This window comes from Gekko japonicus, unplaced genomic scaffold (assembly GCF_001447785.1).
Source record: "Gekko japonicus isolate JY-2015 unplaced genomic scaffold, Gekko_japonicus_V1.1 scaffold1930, whole genome shotgun sequence".
NCBI lineage: Eukaryota > Metazoa > Chordata > Lepidosauria > Squamata > Gekkonidae > Gekko > Gekko japonicus.
In genome coordinates, this window is record NW_015174896.1 from 286,246 (window position 1) to 306,438 (window position 20,193).

The 20,193-nt window shown below is 42.5% G+C and overlaps 1 protein-coding gene across 2 annotated transcripts in view; it reads right to left on the reverse strand.

Annotated features, from left to right (window-relative positions):
• SRFBP1 (serum response factor binding protein 1) overlaps positions 1-19,753 on the reverse strand; it is an 89,392-nt gene extending 69,639 nt beyond the window's left edge. For both annotated transcript variants that reach the window (XM_015424965.1, XM_015424964.1), the window contains exon 1: positions 19,620-19,753. In XM_015424965.1, coding sequence (XP_015280451.1) covers positions 19,620-19,649 — 30 coding nt within the window. In that variant the 5' untranslated portion in view covers positions 19,650-19,753. The remainder of the gene's footprint in view (positions 1-19,619) is intronic.
• Between the last annotated feature and the right edge of the window lie 440 nt (positions 19,754-20,193).

The following is a 20,193-nucleotide window of genomic DNA, read 5'->3' on the forward strand; positions in this document are numbered from 1 at the left end:
GGGGACAGAGGGGCTGGGGGGGGCGGGGGGGGGGGGGGAGAAGGTGGTCTGGAGGTGTCGAGAAGCGCAGAGTGGCAGAAGTTAACAAACTCCTCCCTCATGGTTTGTTTTAACAGGTGCAGGACAGCAGGAGGCAACATCAATTGCTCAGAGCCAGTCCCAGGGTTGTGCCCAGATAGTTTTGGGAGGATCTGACCTGAGAGAAGGTGCTCCCCATCTGTTTTTAAACAGAGGCTAGATGGCCATCTGACAGCAATGCTTATTCTGTGAACTTAAGCTGATGATGAGAGGGAGGGCAAGAAGAGTTGCATCAGTGCTTAGTTCTTGTGGCCCTTTCTTACATGCCCAGGGAAATGCTGATCACCACTTTGGGGTCAGGAAGCAATTTTTCTCCAAGCCAGTTTGGCCAGGGATCCTGCAGGGTTTTTTGTCAACTTCTGGGCATGGAACAGAGGTCACTGGAGGTGTGGGGGGGTATTTGTGAATTTCCTGCATTGTGCAGGGGGTTGGACTAGATGACCCTGGAGGTACCTTCCAACTCTATGATTCTATGAATCGCCCAATTGTGGATCATCATCCTCAATGGTGGCTCCTTGGGCACCCTTTCCCACCAAAATTTGGGCTCCAAGATGGCCACTGTTCACAGCCAAAGGACAGGAGTGGGCTGCAACTGGTGAATGGCACCAGCGCTTGGCCATCTGAGCTTCAGCAGGGCACCCCAAGGTCGTTGCAGTGGCACAGGCAAGATGGAGAGACAGATTGGAGTCCACTACTCTTAACCACTGTACCAGTCTTGCCTGGAGCAGGCAGGGAATGGACTGGCTAAGGTCCGCTTCCTACTGGTCCTTTGTCAGAGGTCTCTCAGCCCCACCTACCTCACAGGGTGTCTGTTGTGTGGAGGGGAAGGGAAAGGAGTTTGTAAGCCACTCTGAGACTCCTTTGGGTAGTGAAGGGTGGGATATAAATCCAATCTCTTCTCTTCTTCTTCGGGATCAGTTTAATTTGCATAAATCCTGCCTTGGAGCGAATAGGCGGTGCAACCCAAAGGAGGACGACTCCCTACACACACACAATGGAGGCGAAGCAGTCAATTTTAGACAAAGAAATCAAGCAGGATGTTATTAGTGTCACTGGTTATACAAAAAGGCCAAGTGTTATAAGGGCCCTGATTCTCTGGATTCATCTCTGAAATGCGTATTTTTGCTGTTTTTCCTTCTTTTAAAACTGGTTGTGAGACATGGCTTTAATTTAATTCATTATCTTTGGAAAATGAAGGCCATATGAACTTTCATGTTTAATATTACTAAATGCAATTTCCTGTAATTAACACTTGTTAAAGTTTTTTCATACACAACTGACAACTTTCTTCACAGACACGAAATAATCTTTTAAAGTTTTTATTTTGCAACCCTTAAGAACCTAAAGCTATCCCAAATGAAGAGTTCAAAACTCAGCACTGTCATAACATTTATAACATTCAACATTGCTTCTAATGCAATTTAAAATAGTAAAAAGGTACATCAACAGATAAAAAATGTTTCGTAAAGGCAATGAAAATGCAAAAAGGGCATTTTCTGAGTGAGCAGTTCCAAAAGAGTGTTTGCTGCATTTTAAAACCTAGATTTTAGCCCCCTTTGGAGGCCTCCTTTAAACTGACATGGAAACAGCTGTAGCATACTTTATATAGAACACACATGCTATGGCCACAATTCTGTTCAGCTGGCAGTAAGCAAGAGATTTCCCTTCTTGGAATCTTTGCTTTAGATTCATGGATTATAATTATACAGATTGGGTCAGCAATTTCCCTCATTTGCATTACATGCAAACACAGAATAGAGAATAAGAGTTTCACTCCATTACACTATTTGTATTTATACAATTAAAATCAATACAGCAAAATTTAAGTGTACAAAACTGTTGTGTTGAGAGAAAGTATAAAAATGGGAGAAAAATCTGTGGAATGCACCAGTAAAGAGAGAGAGAGAACCAAGACTGAAACCACATGTTCAGTAGCATATACAGGATTTTCATCTGATGTTTGCCTCTGATACATGAACTAGGGAGTATTTAACTCCCTCTGCTTCCACCTCTTTCTTTTGTAACTCTCCCACCCCACCCCCAGCGTTTTTCTCCACTTGACTAGGAAACCTGTTTATGGAATAAAGTTAGGAGGAAGGGCAAAGACTGAAGAAAAAAGGTAGCAGGCAACAGAAGGATTACATACCTCCTTCCTATCCACTGCTTTGCCCCTCCAAATGCCCTTCTCTTTGCAGGTCAGATACAAACACCAACTGGGAATGCCACATTGCCACCAAACTACTACTGCAATCCTGTGGAGTATGATGTGTTTCTAAAACATACTGTTACACAAGCATAAATCAAATTGATATTTAGGGTTATCTTTGAATTTACTTGACCAATGTCCTGTTCTTTTAAGTACCTTTGGATGCAGTTCTTTGAATTTACTTGACCAATGTCCTGTTCTTTTAGTACCTTTGGATGCAGTTCATCTGGCCCTGAAGACTCAGTTTCATTTAAAGAAACTAGGTGTTTATGTACTACCCCTATGCTGATCCTAGGCTGCAACTCCCTTCCCTCATCACGTGTTCTGTTTCTGCCATATTGAGCACCGTTTCCCTCACAAGAGAAGACTGAGGAAAAGGAGGACTTGATCAGTTCTGCCCTCTCTTCATCACCTCTTATAATTTCACTTTTCTGTCCCTGCAATAGGCCTACCATGTCTTTGCTCTTTTTCTTGCTTTTAATATAAGAAAAGAACCCTTTTATGTTGTTTTTAGCATCTCTCGCTAGCCTAATGAAACTGAGTCGGCTGAAACTAAACCCGGCGAAGATGGAGGTCCTGGGTCTGAGTCAGGGCGTTGGGGCTCCCTCTCCCGACCTTCGATGGGGTGCCTCTGGTGCCAGTGCCGGAGGTTAGGAGTTTGGGAGTGCTTCTGGACTCCTCGCTAACTATGGAGGCCCAGGTGGCAGCCACTGCTAAGTCAGCCTTTTACCATCTTCGGCTAGCTCAGCAGTTGGTTCTCTTCCTCGACCGTGATCACCTGGCCACAGTGATCCATGTGACGGACACCTCGAGGCTAGACTACTGTAACACTCTGTACATGGCCTGCCTCTGTCGCAAATTCGGAAGCTGCAGCTAGTGCAGAATGCTGCAGTCAGGCTGTTGCTGGGTCTCCCTGGCCGGGACCACATCCGGCCTGTGCTGAAAGCACTGCACTGGCTGCCAATAGCATACCGGATTCGCTTCAAAGTGCTAGTTCTTACCTTTAAAGCTCTATATGGCCGGGGTCCGACATACCTAAGGGACCGCCTTTCCCCATATGTTCCCTTACGGGCACTACGGTCGGGGACCCAACATCTCCTGGTGATCCCAGGCCCCAAGGAGGCCAGGCTGGCTGCAACCAGGGCCAGGGCTTTCTCGGTGGCGGCTCCTACCTGGTGGAATGAGCTCCCAGAAGAGACCCGGGCCCTGTGGGACCTTGCGCAGTTCCATAGGGCTTGTAAGACGGAGCTCTTCCGCCAGGCTTTTGAGTAGGAGCCGCCACTACCTTATCATCATTACCAACTGGCCCTGGGAGGAGAGAACGACAGCACCGCGTGGAACTGACATCACCGATTTGGGAGTACCATCTTCAAGATGCCATCTTTTTACTGAAGTTTGTTCCGAAACATCTAGAGTACTTATAATGTTGTAATATTGTATTGATTGTTTTATGCGATTTTAATCTGTTTTTATGTATTGGCTTACGCCCTATTTGTGAGCCGCCCTGAGCCCACTTGCAGGGCGGGCGGGCTATAAACTAAAATAATAAATAAATAATGAAACTATGAGATGAATACACTTGAACACATGAAGCTGCCTTATACTAAATCGGACCATCGGTCCATCTAGGCCAGTATTGTCTACTCAGAAGTCATTTACACACACTGAATAATGCACTTTCAATTCACTTGCAATAGACTTTAGCAGTTGTTTGCAAGTAGATTTTGCCCTTTCACACAGTAAAAAACAGCTGATTGAAGGTGCGTTATTCAATGACTGTGAAAGTGCCATCAGACTGGCCAGGGTCTCAGGGTCTCCAGGCAGAGGTCTTTCTCATCATCTACTCCTTGATCCTTTTAACTGCAGATGCTGGGGATTGAACCTATAACCTTCTGCATGCCAAGTAGATGGTCTGACACTGAGCCACGGCCCTTCCCTGGATATGTTCACATATCCCCTGGATATGTTCACATGGCTAGCACCCCACCTACTCGTTTTTAAGAGTCTAGTACCAGCCTTTCCTCTGCCATGCTCTTGGGTTAGGTTTGATGTTGGGAACTGATCTCAATTTTGGTGGTGAATTATATCCTCCCTCCCCATTGCTGAGCTGTTATGTCTTCTACTTCTTGCTCTTGTATGCTTGTGTACTTCTACCTTCAGCTTTAATATGCTATTTTAATCTACTTCAGGGGCACTTAATAAAAAGTAGACTAAAAAATGGATAAATATGAAGGCATACAATATTTGCTCCTATTACTCAGATAAGGAATAAGAGTGATGGTGAATTTGTGATCGTATTCATGCAATTTGAAATAGTAATGTCATACAGAAAGCTAGTGACTCACCTGTGGAAAGAATTTTTAACTACAGTAAAGTGTTAGTAATTTTACAACATATTTGTATTAGGGCCACTGTATACAATCAACAGAATTAAATGAGACTGTTGAGGCTTATTTTACTTCAAATAGCATACTGACCTCACCTAATGACATCCCACAATTTCAAGCAGAATTACATTGTAATTTTAGGCTGCAATTTAAGATCACAATCCTAGGAAAATATACAATTTGCTTTTTATTTATTTTCCCCCCTTTGAGCAGCAATCCCCTATGCCAACAGCAAGCCACCATGGAAACTTCAAAAAGTATTTGCAACAGTGGATGGCAAGGTGATGGAGAAAGAGTCAGAAATGCCAAGAGCTACACCCAAGCTCTTGGCCATACCTAAACTGGATCTCTGGACTGTGGCCTAAACTTGCAAAAGAACATGCTTAGGTAATGCTGGCTTATCCTGTGGCATTTCCAGAAGACTTCTGGGTCTTATTTTCACCACCACCTACACAATGGAGCTGCTTTAAGACCATTAATTACGTATTATGCCAAATCCAAGTATGAGCAATTTGATACTGGAAATACAAAACAGAGATGACACTTCGATGCTGCTATTTGACAGGAAATATAAAGTGGAAATGGAGTGACTTGGACTTAACTTTATTTGCCAAGTCACAGACACTTAAAAATTTTGTTTGTTGGCTTAACTGGAACGACCAACAGAACTGTTTGCCAAACTATTCAAATATATCCTGAAGACTGAGAAGATCACAGTAATATGGAAAACTATTAAGCAAATATCAAAAACCAATGTCCAACTTCACTTTTTAAAGTATGTATAAAGATTTTGTATGAATATAGAGACATACAGAATATAGAGACATATAGATTTTGATACTGTGTCGGTGTCATAGGTTTTATGAGAAGAGCAAGCAAGACCCTGTAAAGAAATGGAACTAAGCTAAAGTTCAGTCAAAACCAAACCCGACAATTTACACACCATTATAATACTCTTGAATTAAACCTCCTTTGATATGATGACATTTAACTCATTTAAAGTATTCATTCCTTATAACACTCTTGTAAGATAGGACACTATCATCATCTCCTTGTTATAGATGGACTGCAGAGTAAATCCAGTCTAAGCCTGTTAATTTCAATGAACTAACTCCACAAACAAGTACACTGTAAGAAAGTAGCTAAGATTACTAGCAACTTCAAGGCTGAGGAGAAATTTGTACTTGGGACTTTCTGTCTCACATACTAAACCTTTACATGGTGGCATTTAAGATCTTTTTGTATATCAGCTTTTTGAAGTACTGAAACAGGAGTTTACAAATTACAGCAGCTGGTAGTTTAGACGTAGTAGTGCTTCCTAATTTAATTTTATTAGGCTACTACAGAAGTGTTGAGAACACTGATGGATAGCCATATTCACTGATGGGTAGCCATATTTTAGTTTTACTGTTCTAGGCCCAGAGTCTAGTTATTTTCTAAAACTATTTTTTGTCTTCCAATGGGGGAAAAACTATACAACACTAAAGACAGCTACCCTCCTAAATTATCAGAGAATAAGTGAAATTTACATTAGAAAATAAAATTTCTTTCAACTATTTTCTTTATTGACGGTTTAGTGTAAAGCCCATTAACTGAATGGAGAGCTTTAGAATTCTTAGGATGTACCCTTTAAAACACTTCATAGATTTCAAACATCAAAGTTTGAAGTGAAAACTTCCCATTAAATCACTTATACCACCACAGTGAGGTACAACACCTTGCCACTCCCCCTCCTCACGGCTAATAAACTCAACTGCCATGCCAGGCAAGCAGTAAATTACAAGCCTTCTTATGGAATTTTAATTGGATACACAGAAGTGTATATCAAACTGACAACCACCCAATTGTATGGCTGCGAGAGTTGGACTATAAGGAAGGCCCAGCGCCAAAGAATAGATTCTTTTGAACTATGGTGCTGGAGAAGATTCTTGAGAGTCCCTTGGACTGCAAGAAGATCAAATCAGTCAATCCTAAAAGAAATCAACCCTGACTGTTCCCTGGAAGGCCAGATAATGAAACTGAAGCTCAAATACTCTGGCCACCAAATGAGAATGGAACACTCACTGGAGAAGCCCCTGATGCTGGGAAAGATTGAAGGTCGAAGAAGACGAGGACGGCAAAGGATGAGATGGTTAGACAGTGTCATAGATGCAACGAACATGAAATTGAGCAAACTTCAGAGGACGATGGAAGACAGGAGGGCCTGGCGTGATCTGCTGCATGGGGTCGCGAAGAGTCGGACTCGACTGTGTGACTGAACAACAAAAAGTAACAGATTCCCTTCATCTACTACCTGCCCCCCCATACAGATACCCTTTCTCCCACCATTCTAGAACATAGACCATAATTGTAGTCATTAAGAGAATACTACTGTACAATACTACCCAGTACTGATATAAGCTTTCCTTCCTTCCCTCCCGTCTTTCAAGGAACTGCCATTTTTAAAAAAATTAATATTAAAAATCCAAACGCACCAAACCATCATGACCCTGTGGCCATAACGTATTCTGTGACCAAATACACAGTGGCCTGATAAGGCTATAAGTTGTCCTAGCTGCTATTGCCAACAGCTTACAGTCATCAAGAACTTGGACCAGAGAAACCAGAGCCTTATAAAATAAAAAAGAAAAATTTATTGTAGGGACTAGTTAAAGAAAGGAGGAGGAGGAGGAGGAGGAGATTGGATTTATACCCTGCCCTTCACTACCCAAAGAAGTGCTGATCAAGAAGACCCACCTCTTACTTTGCGAAGGGTTACACTGAGTATGGATCAAGATAGAGATTGACAAGTAATCTGGGGATCTAGAACAATATCTAACGAAATACTTTTGACACAGTTGCAATAAAGCCTACTATGACTGGCTGGCACCATTTAAGAAAAACATTCCAGGGAAGGGAAACAAAATCCTACTTACTACTATTAAAATAAAATTGAATTATGTGAACTTTACAACTGCAATACTAATTAACACTCAGTAAGAAAAACAACATCTGCGTTTGTAGGCCAACAATTTGGGATAAATTGTGCCAGAAACCTTTAAATGCAAGAGCCAGTTTGGTGTAGTGGTTAAGTGTGCAGACTCTAATCTGGGAGAACCAGGTTTGATTCCCCACTCCTCCACTTGCACCTGCTGATGTGACCTTGGGTCAGTCACAAGCTCTGGCACAGCTGTTCATGAAAGAGCAGTTTCTGTCAAGAGCTCTCTCTGTCCCCCCTACCTCACAGGGTGTCTGTTGTGGGGAGGGGAAGGGAAAGGAGTTTGTAAGCCGCTCTGAGACACCATTGGGTAGTGAAAGGCGGGGTATAAATCCAATCTTCTTCTTTACATATATCTGTACATATGCCAATTAGCCATAGCTGTTGTCTTCATTACAGTTAAGCTACAGGTCTTTCAAATGCGGTCTATGATTTTTCATGACGGAGCTACTTTTTTGAAATTATGCACTGGCTTAGTAAGAAGCCACATGTTTTATTTTTGGCAACCTCTAACTAGCCTACGTGGCTCAACCACACACACCATTATACAGGCCACTCTGAGAAAAGTAAACAAGAAACTCCTTTTCAACAACAGGCAATTTAACATTGTTCAACTTATGATAAATATGCAGATTGCTTCTGCATGTTTAATTTCATCACAAACTGCTAAGAGCAAATGTGCCTGAAGTGCTGATAGTGGTTTGTCTTTAATGTTCTCCAGCTGATGATGTGGCAACTTCAATTTGAATAATAGCTGCTGGAGGATTTCCTAGGAAAAATGCTGTTCCTCTGAATTTTTCAATCTCTGTGAGTGCAAGCTGGAAATTTCATAGACTCTGATGAAACTATTGCTTATAACAGTGACATGGTCTGTGAAAGAATGTCAGATTTTTCAGCACAACACAATCCATATCAGGAAATTCTCTAGGTACTAGAGAAGCTGTGTTCAAATGAAACCATTTTTAAACAAATTTTGTTGCATGCATTCCCCGAGGAAAAAAACTGATTAAAAACCAGAAGCAGACATTTGGTCCATTTAATTTGAATCTAGGCAAGTTAAAGTTTTGCTTACCTTATTTAACCAGTCTTGACAGAAAGAATACTGAAAAATCATTTACTTCCTGTTTTTATACTGTACCAGCCTTGCTTTCATTAATTCTCACTAGGTGATTAAAATTTTCTTCTGGACATCTAGCTTGCCAGAACCACTGCTGAAACCACCCATGTATAAAATAATATACTTGAGTGGGCAAATCTATGTTTTCAGAATCAAAGACATCACTGGATTTAGCTCTAATAGTGTGCTTCTGAAAGTGCTGCCTCTTCCTTTCATAGAACATGGAGATTTGCCAAACAGCTTTCCACTTTCCCATAGCACCACAACCCAATGATTTTTTTTTAAAGCTGAGAAGTACAGAATGTATTGTTTGAAACATCTATAGCTATTGGCTGTGATTGATCTAGTACTAATCAATGAAACAAGTACCCTCAGTCATTGATTTGGCTACTTCAGTATTCTGGACAACCTAAAAAAAGGCCCAGGGCCAGGAAAAAGAAGTAAGCTGCACAATTAGTTGTCAGTTTTTGGCGCCCACTCATGTGAATGGGTGTCTGTGTATCAGAGAATTAATAGCATAAACTTGCCCAGAAGTGTGAGTGAATGAATGGGAGGCAGATACAGAAAATTAAAGGCAAACAGTATCTGCAATGTCTGCAGATCTCTACTTGTAAATATAATAATAAGAGATTGGACTTATACCCCACCCTTCACTATCCAAAGGAGTCTCAGAGTGGCTTACAAACTCCTTTCCCTTCCCCTCCCCACAACAGACACCCTGTGAGGTAGGTGAGGCTGAGAGAGCTCTGACAGAAACTGCTCTTTTTCAAGAACAGCTGTGTCAGAACTATGGCTTGCCCAAGGCCATCCAGCAGGTGCAAGTGGAGGAGTGGGGAATCAAACCCGGTTCTCCCAGATTGGAGTCCGCACACAACCACTACACCAAACTGGCTCTCTGTACTGATAAAAATTCTGCCACAACGTAAGAGAATACATTTTTATAAAAATGCAGGGTACAATACTTTTTAAAAAGCTACACATTATACAAAAATAATTTTTAAGCCCTGATGCCTACCATTTAAATTTTTGAGAAACAACAGGCAATAGTATCCCGTGAGGCTGACAAACTCAATTTCTATTTGTTGTTGTTCAGTCGCACAGTCGAGTCAGACTCTTCACGACCCCATGGACCACATCACGCCACGCCCTCCTGTCTTCTGTTGTCCTCCGGCGTTTGCTTAATTTCATGTTTGTTGCATCAATAACACTGTCTAACCATCTCATCCTTTGCCATCCCCTTCTTCTGTTACCTTCAATCTTTCCCAGCATCAGGGTCTTCTCTATAAGTTGCATTAAATCCTTCTGCAGTGAGAATCAAGTTTGCAAGGACTGACATCGGATATCATTGCATCAAGCAATGATTAATTAACAGTAGACCATTTCTATCAAAAATTATGTCCCTGTTTCAAACTAACTTTTATGCCCTCTATGAATATGCCCTCTAGCAGAGAGAGTTAATGAAACATAGGCCCTGCATGCAAATGTGAATTCTACCACCGTAACATGTTACTGCCACCAATGTCCATTTGCCTAAATTCATCAGCACACTAGGCTTATTCCTTGCCTTATTCTTCCAGTTTTCATTAAATTGGAGGAAGGGAAGAGGAGGTTCTAAGCCACTTTGGAGCCCAGTGGGGAGGAAAATGGTGCATAAATAACCAAAGAACAAATGCTGTCCACAAAACTGGATCTCGGTGGATTGAATTAAATGCTTCCCTCCATCAGAGGGCAACTTCATTTAATAGCAAGGAATCATGGAATCCAACCCAGTATCTGAACAAGACTGCAATACAGGACCACAATAAAAGTCTAGATCAAAACCAGGCAATTTGTTCAAAGCTGACAGCTGACAGTAAACTTCAAAGCTGTCTTTACCAAGACAGTGCAAGTTTGAAAACTTCCCCCATTAATTACATATAGTCCCATCACTTCCCTTATTCCTAAAGTGAGTGCCCTGTACGCAGATATTGGTTAGCATGAATATAGAGGAAATCAGAGATGGAGGGATCTTTAACGAAGGGATTATCCAAGGACATAAGGAAACTCAGCAGAAAGCAGAGTTAAGGTGTGGTTTAAAGTAGTTAAGGGGTGGCCAAACCGTGGCTCAGGAGTTGCATGCGGCTCTTTCATACATATTGTATGGCTCCTGGTAGGGCACCTGAGGAAGCAAGGAGGGGCATGCCTCCCCAATCAGGCTTCCCTTCCCCAGTCAGTGTTCCCCTTCCCTGGGTAGGCTTGAGGTGGGGGGGCAGAGAAATAAAGCAACTCCCTCCCCCATCTATCTGCGTTCTTTCCATCTCCTTTCTTTCTTTTCACCTTTCTTTCTCTTTCTTTCCCCCTTCCTTCCCCTTCCTCATCTATTTTCTCTCTCCCCCCCCTCCTCCCCTCCTGCCGTCCCCCATCTATTTGGTTTCTTTGTTTCTGTTTCTCTCTATCTCTCTCTCCTTCTTTCCACCTCTCTCTCTCTTTTTTTCCTTCCTTCCTTCCTCCCTCCCTCCCCATCTATTTGCTTTCTTTGTTTTTTCTCCCTCTTTCTCTTTCTCTCAACTCTTTCTCCTTTCCTTCCTGTTTTACTCCTTTTGTTTTTAGTTTCGGCAGTATAATCTAATGTTAATAAAAAGCAAATCTGCATATTTTTCCATTAAAAATCTGCATATTTTTCAATAAAAACAGAAACATTTCACAGGTCTTTGTTTCTAAAAACAATGTGCATTTTTTAATGATGGCAGATTGGTAGCTGCAACACATATAAAAATGAAAAGAACATGTTGGCCTTTACCTTCCCACAATTCTCATGTTGGCCTTTACCTTCCCACAATTCTGTGTTTCTGATCTGACACCACTTCTGCCATCTACGTTATCAGACATCTTTTTATAACGCTTAAAGCCCAGGGCTGTGATTCAGTGGCAGAGCATCTCTTTGGCATGCAGAAGGTCCCACGTTCAGTCCCCGGCACCTCCAGTTAATCAGGTAGGAGATGATGCAAAAGACCTCTGCCTGAAATCCTGGAGAGCCTTTGCCAGTCTGAGTAGACAATACTGACTTTGGTGGAACAAGGGTCTAATTCAGTATAAGGCAGCTTCATGTGTGTTCACACATGAGCTGACCTTTGATTCTAAATGAATGCTCTGACTCTCAAGACTGAGTTACTACAAATATAATCTTCAGTATACTCACTATGAAATAAGCCTACTGAACATTATATGTTGTCTGATTTTGATAAATCTAGTTTACAATTCATTTGGGTTGTTAAAATTATATGCACTACATGAAACTACAGACAAACCAGAGCAGTATTAATGCCACCAACACACACACACAAGAACATGTTGGGAGTTTTGCTATGTCTCATCTACAGAAAACACAACTAAATTCTGAAGTATCCAGACAGATCTATGTATGCACTGTAGTTAAAAGTGGATGTATGCACTTCAACACATACATAGAGAACAGACATCTTAATTATATTTGGAAAACATACTTTAAATATATTAAACATCTCACACACAGTAAAAACATTTAATTAAAATTTAAGCTAATCACTTTTCATACTAAGTATATCCACAAGGTATTTTGTGCAAAAAGCTATGGAGAAAAAGAAACCTATTACTGATTATATGCTGCCACCTAGCCACATTGTCAAGAATAATTTGCACATCAACTAATTTATCTTCATTTTTACCTTGAAAGCACACACTCTCTAGAAACATAAAAGTAAGAAAATGAAGAAGTAAAAAAGATATAATATAGATTTATATTACCAATGATATTTAAGGACTGTTTAGTTCTTTGGAAAAGGTTGCTGCCAAACACTAAGTTTTGTTGCAAAACCTTACAATTCTCTTTCCAAACACTAACTTTGCATTAGATTCTTTTAATTTCTGAGCATTCACCTATAGAAAGGCCCATATAATTTTAATTGTCTTCCAAAAATACATTATGTCATCATGAGACAGAAGATTATTCAGCTGGAGTGAGGACCTTCGACTGCCCTTCGACGCCTCTTGTACCAGCACAAACACTCAAGCCTCAACAGACTTGAAAGTTCCATATCATGTATCCCACATGCTATAAAAGCTCTGGCAATGCTGCTGCTTCTTGACCAGAATCTGGAATCCTTAGCCAAGGCGAAGTTTCCTGTGCTTACCCTTGGTGATGGGAAGGTGGGGCACTTGTTTTCTCTGCCCACACGTGTTTTGAAGAGCCCAAACACTAGGAACCCTATGCCACGCTTCTGATCAGCACTGGGCACTCACAGCTTTTGTAAAAAAAGGAAATTTCATTTCTAAAACAGTGGAAGTATATCCATGGTGGGCTCACAGATACTGTCACACCTGGTTTGGCTCTAAGTGTGTACCTCTGTGGTACATTTTTCCAAACACATTTATCTCCAGTTCTGAATACATAGGATGAAGGACAGCCTCTCCCTAGATACATTGTTTGCCAGATTAGTAGTGCACTGCTGAGAAAAGAAGAACTGAAAGTGTCTGGACCAGCTGCAATTCCAGCATATCTCAGAGACTCAGGCTTAAATTCTCACTCTGCCATGCAAGTTTGCTGGCTGACCTTGGGCCAGTCACTCACACGCTCTTATATTTACTTCACAGGGTTGTTACGAATATAAAATGAGAATGATGTAAGTAGTTGAGAGTTGTGGCAGAATGTGCCTGCCTTCAGCAGTTCGAGACCTGGGTGCCGCATGATGGAGTGAGCTCCCATCTCTAGTTCCAGCTCCTGCCAACCTAGCAGTTCGAAAGCAAGAAATTGCAAGTAGATAAATAAGTACCACTTCGGTGGGAAGGTAACAGCGTTCCGTGCACCTTGGTGTTTAGTCATGCCGGCCATATGACCATGGAAAATGTCTTCGGACAGCGCTGGCTCTTCGGCTTTGAAACGGAGATGAGCACCGCAATCCTAGAGTCGGATTCGACTGGCTTTCGAGCAAGGGAACCTCTACCTTTACCTTTAGCCACTACCACCACCTGATCAATACAGGAATTTCCCACTGAGGGGATCAGGACTCTCAGCTCCCCTTCCACACTCACCTCAGTGTCTCCTGATAGCCCAGCACCTGGCTACTATGGGGACAGTTTACTGTTTTGTGTGTCCCCAGGGGAACAGCCGCTTACCAACACCCTCCCTGGAGCACCTTTCAGAATAGCGTGTTTGAAATAGTTGGAGGTCAATGTGGTACAGAGGACCGCTCCTCGCATCAACTGTTTAAAATATTTGTTAAAAAGAAAATGTTTACAAGCATACTTTTTAGCACAGTACCAGATTTAAACAAAGGAAACAAAAGAAATTGGTCAAAATGCATATCCTCTGTCCCTTCTCTATACATGCCCTGTTGTTGTTGTTCAGTTGCACAGTCGAGCCCAACTCTTTGCAACCCTATGGACCACATCATGCCAGGCCTGCCTGTCGTCCATTGTCCTCTGGAGTTTGCTCAATTTCATATGGGTAGCTAATGATAACATCTAGGACAGGCTCTTTAGCTTAGCTGTTCTATTTTTCTAGAGAATTCCCATTACCTTCAGGACAAGGGACCAGTGAATGTGATTTCTGATATTTCTCTTGACATGTAGAATGCCAGCTGCCACTGTGCCTTATTAGCATTTAGCCTAGCCAGAGAAGATTTAGAATAGAATCAGAGTATTATTTTTAATGGTTAAAAGTCCTTTTTTAGAGTCAGAAAATAATAGAACAAAATGTACATTTTGAAATTATAAGCTCCCCAGCTGAAGGACATCCTAAAGCAAAGTTATGAGATGGAAAGACTCTGAATGTTCCCAAAGTAATACCTTTCTTTACAGAGCAGAGCATCTGGCACCAGGAAGTCTGCCAACAGCTAAGTTTTATGCATCGTATCAGGAAACTCCCCATTTTTAGGTTGAAGCAAATAAGTCAGGCATGATGCCAAAAGAATGGCCCTTTGTTCATTGATGTTCACCATTGTTCCAGGACCAGAAGCAGACATAATTACTGACACTTATGATCAACGAAGGAATATGCCAATAGAGAGGTGCCAGCTCAAATGATGCTCTGATGATGATACCTGTTGGACACCAATTAGGGATTTCTTTCTGTGTAAACTCTCATGATGTCATTTGGGGTATAAAATCTACTGCCCTTCCTGGTTGTGGCAGAATACAGTTTAGTGTTACTGGGTGCCAAGGTATCCTGTGTTTTCCTGATTATTGCAATAAACAGGTATTTACTCCAACTGTGTGTTTCTCATTCGGCCCCAGGAGCATACAGGTCACAGATTTGTGCATCAGGCTTACTCCAGTACTCACGGCTAGCTGCATGGTCAATATGGCTGCCTCAGGAGTTAAGAGTTTCAGAAGAACAGCATCCCAGAGGAAAAAAAAAGAGCAACTTCCTCTTGCAAGGAAATTTTCTTCACTCAGTGTCTCCACCCACTTGCCCATGTCACGCCAGGTCAAAGAAGCCAGGTCAAAGTTTCCTCCAGCTCATTCCTGGAGATTTTCTCCAGGGCTGTTCTGGCCAACCCCCCACCCCAAAACTCTGCTTCTTGCATGGGGAAGGGGGGAGAAGGTGGAAGGATTGACTGTACCATTGTTATTCCTGCTAGATTCATTAGCATTTCTAAAGAGATAACTGAGGTGTTTCTGGAATGCCATGGCTTAATTCCCTCCTTCCTAGCCTGTAGAAACAAAACTTGAAAAATGTCAAGTGGAGGCTTGCTGGATGCCTGCACCCCTCTGGGAGAAAATGCATTTCTCTGCAGGGATCCTTGTTGCGGACAAAGGTGGGGTATAAATGAACTAAATAAATAATACTTCAAGCTGACGTTTGGGGTGGGGGTAGATAAAAGATTAGCTGGTGAGTGGAAAGGAATGGAGGAAGCAGGAACAGAGGACAGGATACGGGGGACTGCCAGGATAAGGATAAGAAGTATAAAACGGGGAAGGGTATACACGTGAGAATAAAGTGATTCTCACAAATCCTTCCAGGTTCCTCACTTGTTTAATATATCTACAAGTATGAATATTTTGACCATGTCTTGGATGATCCAACCATCAGTAATCTCCATGGGCAGAAGGATTTTCATTTATAGAGCACAAATTCCTTCCCCCTCCTATTGGAGCCCACAATGCTACTCCTGGGGGATGTGGGGAACTCAAAATCTTCACCAGGAGAGAATTTTGATAAAAATCATCCCCTCGGAGCTTCCGGTTTATGGTGACACGCAGGCAGACACATCTCCCGGACGTCCCGGGGATGTAAGTTGCACACCAGCGTGTGGGAGGGGGTCCGACGGGTCGCAACCCCCCCGGAGCCTTGGTAAAAGGCTCCCAGCCAGGGGGCTTTTGAGGGGCGACCTCTTCGATGGCCGAAAGCCGGAGAATTGAGGCACCCCTCTGCCCTGAAGGTCCTGCCGCTGAGTGACCACATGGTATGAGTGCTTCTGACCGGGACAAGCGTTGGAGATCGGGCGAAATAAATGATGATGAGCAAGGCCAAATGGCCAACAGCGAACTGTGAGTCGGGTTGAAGCGAGCATGAAGATATAAAAAGAAGCTGCCCCTCCTAAAGAGCGACGGGAAAGCGCATAGACAAAATAGAAGAAAAGAGGGGGGAGCGGAAATATAAGCGACTAAAACTGTTTTAAGAGACTTACCAGAGCGCAAAAAAGTGTTTGGCCGAATATCAGAGACTTTAGCAACTTTTTTGAAAAGTAAACAAATCCAAAAAGATGGCAGGGAAGAAACCGAAGAAAGAGAAGCTGCTGAAATCGAAACTAGGGGCCAGTCCTCGAACGGATGAGGTCACTGAGCTCTCAAAACTCTTGGCTGACTCCCTGCGCCCCCTGCTGGATGAGATCACTAGCATTAAACAACAACTGTCAGTAATTGGGAAGAGTGTGGCAGCGCAGCAGATGCAACCGACGCAATCCTTAAAAGCAACAGAGCAAATGGGAGAGAAGGTGAAGGAAATGGACGTCACTACTAAAAAAGTTAAGAAAAAGGCGCAAAAGCTGGAAATGAAGCAAGCTACAGAAGAGTCAAAGCTTTTACAGCTACAAATGAATAAAGCAAATTTGGTCCTACGGTTTCAAGGGGTCCCGGAAATTGAAGGAGACAATCTGAAGCAACAGCTGAGTGAAGCAATAGCCCTAATGACAGATTTAACAGCGGAATACCTTTGCAGCAAAATGCAAACCAACTCTTCTTCACTTCTGTTTGTGAAGTCCACTGTTGGGTCCAAGCTATTGCACTTAGTTTTCCCCACAATCTATACATACATCATATCGTAAAGAAAGCTGGATTCAATTTAGATGAAGGTGGTGAAAATTGGTGGAAGGAACATTAACAATTTGAGATATACAGATGACACGACATTACTGGCCAAAAACAGTGAAGACTTGAAATGACTACTGATGAAGGTTAAAGCAGAAAGTGCTAAATCAAGATTACAGCTGAACATCAAGAAGAAAAAAGTAAGAAAAAAAACCTACTGGGGAATCACACCAGTTAAAGACTGACAGTGAAGAAATTGAAATCATTACTTTCCCCCTATTCATCAATCAAAAGGGAGACTGCAACCAAGAAATCAGAAGGAGACTGAGACTGGGAAGGGCAGCCATGAAGGAGCTAGAAAAGATTTTTAAGTGTAAGGATGTGTTGCTGGTGACCAAGATCACATGACTGATTCTTGCTATAGTATTTCCTATTATATGTATGGGTGTGAAAGTTGGACAATGAAGAAAGCCAACAGGAAGAAAGTTAATTCATTTGAAATGTGCTACTGGAGGAGAGTTTTATGGATACCATGGACTGCCAAAAAGACAAATAAGTGGGTTCGAGACCAAATCAAGCCTGTACTTTTCCTAGAAGCTAAAATTACTAAAATGAGGCTACTGTGCTTTGGTCACACTATGAGAAGGCAAGAGTCCCTGGAAAAGACAATAACGCTAGGAGAAGATGAAGGCAGCAAGAAAAGACTTGGTCAAGACTTCGGTCATATAGACCTGTAATAAATTGAAATGGAAAAGAGGAAGACCCACAGTGAGATGGATTGACTCAATCAAAGAAGTCACTGTCTTCACTCTACAAGAGCTGAGCAAGGCTGTTAACAAAAGCATGTTCTGGAGGACATTTTATTTATTTATTATTAAATTGAATCCAGCTTTCTTTTATTTTATTATTTTTATGATTTATACCCTGCCGCAATTTAATTCTTAAACACTTAAAACACACAAAAATTCACAGGTTTTCTTGTTATACTTTCAAGAATGTGATCCCCCCCCCTTGATTACTGTCTAGTTACAGGTTTCTATTTGCCTCTCTGATTAAAAAAGGACTAAAGATGATTTAAACGTATACCAATCAATTTACAAAATACCAGTAAGATAATACAAAAGCATTAAAAACCAAAAAAGACAGAAAAAATAACATTTTTATTTACTTCATTTATACCTTGCCCTTCTACCTAAAGGGTACCCAAAGCAGTTTACACTGTTCTCCTCCATTTTGGCTTCACAACAATTTTGTGAATTAGGTTAGGCTGACAGTGTGTGGCCCAACGTCACCCAGCATGTGACCTTCCATGGCAGAGCAGGGATCCAAAACTGGGTCTTCAAGATCCTAGTCTGAAACTCTAACCTTGGCATTATAGAGGCTTCTAGTGATAAAACCAGCTGTGCACATCAGAAAGATTAGTGAGGCAGGCATATTAGAGTCATCGCTACTACCAAACACATTCCAGATTGAAATATTTTTAACAGATCTCCACAAGGCCAAAACCAAAGACATCCTACCATAACTCTCCCAGAACCTTGTTTTGTGCTGTTTAACCAGTACATGATGCTCTCACAAGTGAATACACCCACTGCAACTGATAGCCCAGAAACAGTGAATGGCAGCACACCAGTTTGGTAAACCCAGAATAACAGGTCTGGCCTTGTGCATTAAATATCCACACTTTCCCCCCCAAATAGAGCCTGAAAAGGCCCCTTCCCAATAAATTACACCCCTGCCCTACACTGGCCCCGGCCACACAGGCCTGATATCGCGGGGGGAGGTGTGGTTAATTGCCCCGGCGCAGTTTGATCCGAGATGATGCGATCAGACGCACCGGTGGCACACCATGGGTCCTTCCCCCGGCGCCGGCAGCCCGTGGCAAACGTTTACTAGTACCTTGGAGGTACTAGTTTATTAACCCAAATTGTCGGTGGTAAGCCAGGGGTGCGCTCCACTTCCCAGATGTTGGAGTGTGATCGCGCCCGGATAATCTGCCCGCCATCCGTGCCTCTCCAGCGGCAACTTTACCGTGTGACCAGGGCCACTATTCACCACATTAGCTGCTATTCTGTAAATGACATGGATTGATCCTGAAGACTTCCCTTCTACTTCAATGGGGTTCCCATACCCCACAATACTATTGCTAAAACCATCCATGACAGTATTCTTAAGGTGTTTACAGGTATGCGAAACTGGCAGGAAACGATCTTCACCATCACTGCCATGCTACAAAGAACGTCAGCTGCTGATATCTCATCAACATTGTGCTACAACAGTACACTCTTACACTAGGCTCAAATCCACACTCGGCCATGACGTCTCTCCAGGATCTTAAGACAATCACACTGCCTCGCCCTACTCAACACAAGGCTGTTGTGATTATAAGGAGTGGAAGTGTGAGAAGCATCCCGAGGTCCTTAAAAATAAAAACGCATAAAGTAAATAAAACTAAGCCCAGAAACTGGCACAGGCACTGTCCTCACATTCTACGGGTACCGGGAACCTCCGCCCCGGCCTTCTCCCGCGCCGCCACTCCCACCCACACCTCTGCATCTTGGGAGGCAAGAGAACCAGACAGAAACTCACCTCATTGTTGAGGTTCAGGACCTGCGCCATCACCTCTGCTGCCCGGATCCCTCACAAGGAGATCTCGAACCGGCGCTTCTTCCCACGCTTCTCCAAAAGCCAGGCAACCGAAAGCGCGCGCGTGCGTCGTTCACCCCAGCGTCGGTCCTCTTCCCCTCCCACGTGACGCTCAACCGTACTCTCTATGGTACACTTCCGCATAGAGAATGGAGAAAATAGCTTCGTTAGTACTCCCCGATCCCCGCCCGGTACAAAATAATACTCAAGCTTTGGACTTCACCCGAACTCCTCTTGGATAAAACGTAGTTGGACAGAATTGAATCCCAACGTTCTAGTTCGTAACAAACGCACTCTTAGTCTACTCAGATCCCACTGAGTTTAATAGGATTTACTTCCAGGTAATTATGCATGGGATCGTATGCATGTTTATTTAAAAGAAGAGTCCATCGATTTTAATAGTTCTAAATCAGTTTGCACAGCATTGCATCCTTAATGCTGTTCGTTTTGTCTCTGGTACTGATTTTAGATCACAACAAACTACAGGCAAAGCCGTAGTCGTTGTCCCTTTAAAAAT